Below are 5,000 nucleotides of genomic sequence, written 5' to 3'. Positions count from 1 at the left end.
CCTAAAATATAAATTTCTATAACTACTCAGTGATTCAATAACTAATCATTGATTCATTAACCAACCAGCAACTCATTAACCAAATAATGATTCATTGACCTATCATCGATTCATTAATCAATCTGATTCAATAACCACTCAATGGTTCATTAACTAATCAGTAATTCAATAACCAAATAGTGATTCATTACCCAACTAGTGATTCATTAATAAGTGATTCCATAACCAATCAATGATTCAAACACCAATGAATGATTCAAAAACCAATCAGTGATTCAATGACCAATCAGTGACTCAAAAACCAATCAGTGATTCAATGACCAATCAGTGATCCAATAACCAAACAGTGATTTATTAAACCATCAGTGATTCTATAACTAATCAGTCATTCAATAACCAATCAGTGCCTCATTAATCAATTAGTGATTCTATAACCAATCAGCTTCATTGGCCAATCAGTGATACATTAACCAATAAGTGATTCATTAAACAATCAGTGATTCAATAACCAATAAGTAATCCAATAACCAATCAGTGTTTCATTAACCAATCAGTTATTCAATAACTGCTGTGATTCAATAACCAATAAGTAATTCAATGACCAATCAGTGCTTCATTAACCGATCAGTTATTCAATAATCAATAAGTAATTCAATAACCAATCAGTGCTTCATTAACCAATCAGAGATTCAATAACCAAACAGTGATTCATTAAGCCATCATTGATTCTATAACCAATAAGTAATTCAATAACCAATCAGTGATGCATTAACCAGGCAGTGATTCATTAAACAATCAGTGATTCAATAACTTCTGTGATTCAATAACCAATAAGTAATTCAATAACCAATCAGCAATTCATTGACCAATCAGTGATTCTATAACCAATCAGTTATTCATTAACCAATCAGATATTCAATACTTACTGTGATCCAATAACCAATCAGATATTCAATACTTGCTGTGCTTCAATAAACAATCAGTGCATCATTAACCAATTGATGATTCTATAACCAAGCAGTTATTCATTGACCAATCAGTGATTCTATAACCAATCAGTTATTCATTAACCAATCAGATATTCAATACTTGCTGTAATTCAATAACCAATCAGATATTCAATACTTGCTGTGCTTCAATAACAAATCAGTGCATCATTAACCAATTGATGATTCTATAACCTAGCAGTTATTCATTAACCAATCAGTGATTCAATAAATAACCAATCAGTCATGCATTACCCAGTCCACATGATGAAATCCGGCTTGGGATGCTTTTCGTACATAGCAGCCACGGCTGACTGGACCAAGGCAATAGGAGCATCACAGAGATAATCGCCATAAGGTCCAGGGCGTCCATTCACGTTATTTCGGGCTGGTGATCTGGAATTTAAGGTGGAAGGTTTAAATCAGGCATATTTCGTGTTATTATAATACTTAGATTAGCTTGAGAAGATGCAAATGGTTGTTTTTTTTTTTCTCATTGCTTATTTATTTCCTAATTTCCTTTCCTCGCTGGGCTATTTTTCCCTGTTGGAGCTCTTGGGCTTATGGCATCTTGCTTTTCCAATTAGGGTTGTAGCTTGGATGATAATAATAATAATAATAATAACAATAATAATAAAATATTTTTATATATGCTGGCTGCAACGGCGCTGGCCGTGGTTCTAAATATGGCTGGTTTTTTTTTTATGAAGCTGCTCTCTCTCTCTCTCTCTCTCTCTCTCTCTCTCTCTCTCTCTCTCTCTCTCTCTCTCTCTCTCTCTCATATTTCCAGTGTCAATATCTTAATATCAAATAACAGGATGAAATCAGTAAAAATATGGAAAAAAACATTTGGCTGAAGTGAGAAAATTTAACGTTACAAGACCAGCAACAAAATTACTTGAGGGTACACTCGGGCACACTGGTCTATCTAGTTTCTCTTCCTCTTGTTTTGTTAAAGTTTTTTTTATAATTTATGTAAGAAATAATTATTTTAATGTTATTATTCTTAAAATATTTTATTTTTCCTTATTTTCTTTCCTCACTGGGCTATTTTCCCTGCTGGGGCCCCTGGGCTTGTAGCTTCCTGCTTTTCCAACTAGGGTTGTAGCTTATCATTTAATAATAATAATAATAATAATGATAATAATAATAATATGACGTAAGACTTTATTACGCTTCTGCCCACTGAGAACAGGAAACTAACTGGAAGATTTGCCTTTTTTTTAGCATATATGCAAACTCCAAAGTGATTAATGCATTAAAATCACCTATCCATATCATTATTATTATTATTACTACTCAAGCTACAACCCTAGTTGGAAAATTAAGATGCTATAACCCCAAAGGCTCCAACAGGGAAAAATAGCCCAATGAGGAAAGTAAAAAGGGAAATAACCGATATAAGAAGTAATGAACAATTAAAATAGAATATTTAAAAAATAACACAATTAAAACATATATTTCATATATAAACTATAAAAAAACTTATGTCAGCCTGTTCAACATAAAAACATTTGCTGCAAGTTTGAACTTTCGATTAGGAAAATCATTCCACAACTTGGTCCCAGCAGGAATAAAAATCTAGAATTCTGTCTAGTATTGAAGCTCATGATGTTTTATAATTCTGTGTGTAACAACGATTGTCTACGGATAATGATCTCTATACGCTTTAACTTTCCGTCGTTCAGCCCGGGGGGGGGGGGTGTCTTGTCTCAAAAATCATATTCTCTAAATTTCATGCAAAATGAGACACCTAGCTCAGACACTCGGGATGATGTGGAAAGTCCTTAGATCGGATTTGATTTATGAATTTGGGGTATAAGACCCGGTGTTGGGGCCTCGGAGACCATTCAACACCCATATACATCTAAGGGTCGTGGTGGCCGATGTGGTAACGTCCCTGACTGTTGAACGCCAGAGTGGGGTTCGAGTCCCACTCAAACTCGTTAGTTTCTTTGGTCGCTGTAACCTCACCATCATTGAGCTAAGGATGGGGGTTTTGGGGGAGCCTATAGTTCTATCTGCTGAGTCATCAGCAGCCATTGCCTGGCCCTCCCTGGTCCTAGCTTGGTTGGAGAGGGGGCTTGGGCGCTGATCATATGTCTATATGGTCAGTCTCTAGGGTATTGTCCTGCTTGATAGGGGAATGTCACTGTCCCTTGCCTCAGCCATTCATGAATTTAAATTATTCATGAATGGCAGAGGCAAGGGACAGCGACATTGCCCTATCAAGCAGGACAATGCCCTAGAGACTAACCATATAGATATGATCAGCGCCCAAGGCCCCTCTCCACCCAAGCTAGGACCAGGGAGGGCCAGGCAATAGCTGCTGATGACTCAACAGATAGACCTATAGGCTCCCCCAAACCCCCCAACATTAGCTCACAAGGATGGTAAGGTTACAGACACTCAAGGATGGTAAGGTTACAGACACTAAAGGCACTAACGAGACTGAGCGGGACTCGAACCCCCGTCTGGCAAACACCAGGCAAAGACGTTACCAATCAGGCCACAACAACCCTATAAAGACTCATTTTAGCCGGATGAATTTTCATGAAATATAATATTTAACTAACAAAATATAATAAGGTAATAAGATAATCTACCAGACGTATTTTGATCGCAAATATAATCGATCTAGTTCAGTCCAGGAAAACACAAATGCACGATCATTCTTTAGAAATATACTCACTTGTTCTTCCAGCACATTGAAGCCGTGTCACCTTCGGTCGTGTAATTCGTATCTAAGTGGAAATCCGTGACGTGCCAGAATGTTCCTGAAAAAGTCTGATCAATAACATGTCAGTATGTTCCTGAAAAAAAAATTCTGATTAATTACATGCTAGAATGTTCCTGAAAAAAAAAGTCTGATTAACTACATATAAACCTAACAATAGGAGAGGTTACTCCAGTGCCATATGTGGATAAGATCATGGTGAGGGGTAGATGGAGATGGTTTGGGCATGCTCTTCGCACTTCCCAAGAGAGATGAGTTCACCAGACTCTTAATTGGGCTCCTCAAGGCACTAGATAGAAGAGTTGGAAGACCCAGACCTACATGGCTGAGGACTATGAAGCGCGAAGTATGATAAGACGAATGGAGTATTGATTTACAAGCTCAAGATAGAGACGACTGGCGAAATCTAACTGAGGCCCATTGCGTCAATAGGCGTAGGAGATGATGATGAAGATCACCCAATTAAACTGTAATCAAATCCAATTAAATGCAATGACAAATGCTACAGAGATTATTATTATCATTACTAGCCAAGCTAAACCCTAGTTGGAAAAGCAAGATGCTATAAGCCCAAGGGCTCCAATAGGGAAAAAATAGCCCAGTGAGGAAAGGAAATAAGGAAATAAATAAATGATGAGAACAAGTTAACAATAAATCATTCTAAAACAATAACAACGTCAAAACAGATATGCCCTATATAAACTATTAACAACATCAAAAACAAATAAGTCATATGTAAACTATAAAAAGACTTATGTCAGCCTGGTCAACATAAAAACATTTGCTCCAACTTTGAACTTTTGAAGTTCTACTGATCACGTGAATTAGCTTTTGTTGGAATCAAACAATTCCAGTTTCACAGATAAGATTTTTCTATGACAGCTTTTGAGCTTCAGAAATTCAAATTTTCAACAAATGTTTTTTTTTATGTTGACCAGGCTGCCATAAGTCTCTCTTTATAGTTTATGTATAAATCTATTTCAACGTTGTTACTAATCTTAAATATTTTACATTAACCATTCATTACTCTTCTTGGAGTTTATTTATATCCTTATTTCTTTTCCTTACTGGACTATTTGTCCCTGTTGGAGCTCCTGGGCTTATAGCACCCTGCTTTTCCAACTAGTGTTGTAGCATAGCTAATAATAATAATAATAATAATAATAATAATAATAATAATAATAATAATAATAATAATAATAATAAAGACTTACCAATACGGGCCTCATTAAAGCAGACCAGTGCTGCAATGATAATCAGTACAGTTCTCATGCTGT

At 36.0% G+C, this 5,000-nt stretch overlaps 1 protein-coding gene across 1 annotated transcript in view; it reads right to left on the bottom strand.

Moving 5' to 3' along the window:
* Positions 1-5,000, bottom strand: part of LOC137622703 (acid sphingomyelinase-like phosphodiesterase 3b) — a 19,886-nt gene that overhangs the window by 11,302 nt on the left and 3,584 nt on the right. The window contains 3 exon segments of the mRNA XM_068353299.1: positions 1,242-1,382; positions 3,679-3,763; positions 4,938-5,000. The exon segment at positions 4,938-5,000 is cut by the window's right edge and continues 12 nt beyond it. Coding sequence (XP_068209400.1) covers positions 1,242-1,382; positions 3,679-3,763; positions 4,938-4,995 — 284 coding nt within the window. The 5' untranslated portion in view covers positions 4,996-5,000.

Source organism: Palaemon carinicauda, chromosome 2 (genome assembly GCF_036898095.1).
Source record: "Palaemon carinicauda isolate YSFRI2023 chromosome 2, ASM3689809v2, whole genome shotgun sequence".
Taxonomy (NCBI): domain Eukaryota; kingdom Metazoa; phylum Arthropoda; class Malacostraca; order Decapoda; family Palaemonidae; genus Palaemon; species Palaemon carinicauda.
This window is presented reverse-complemented; position numbering and strand designations above follow the sequence as displayed.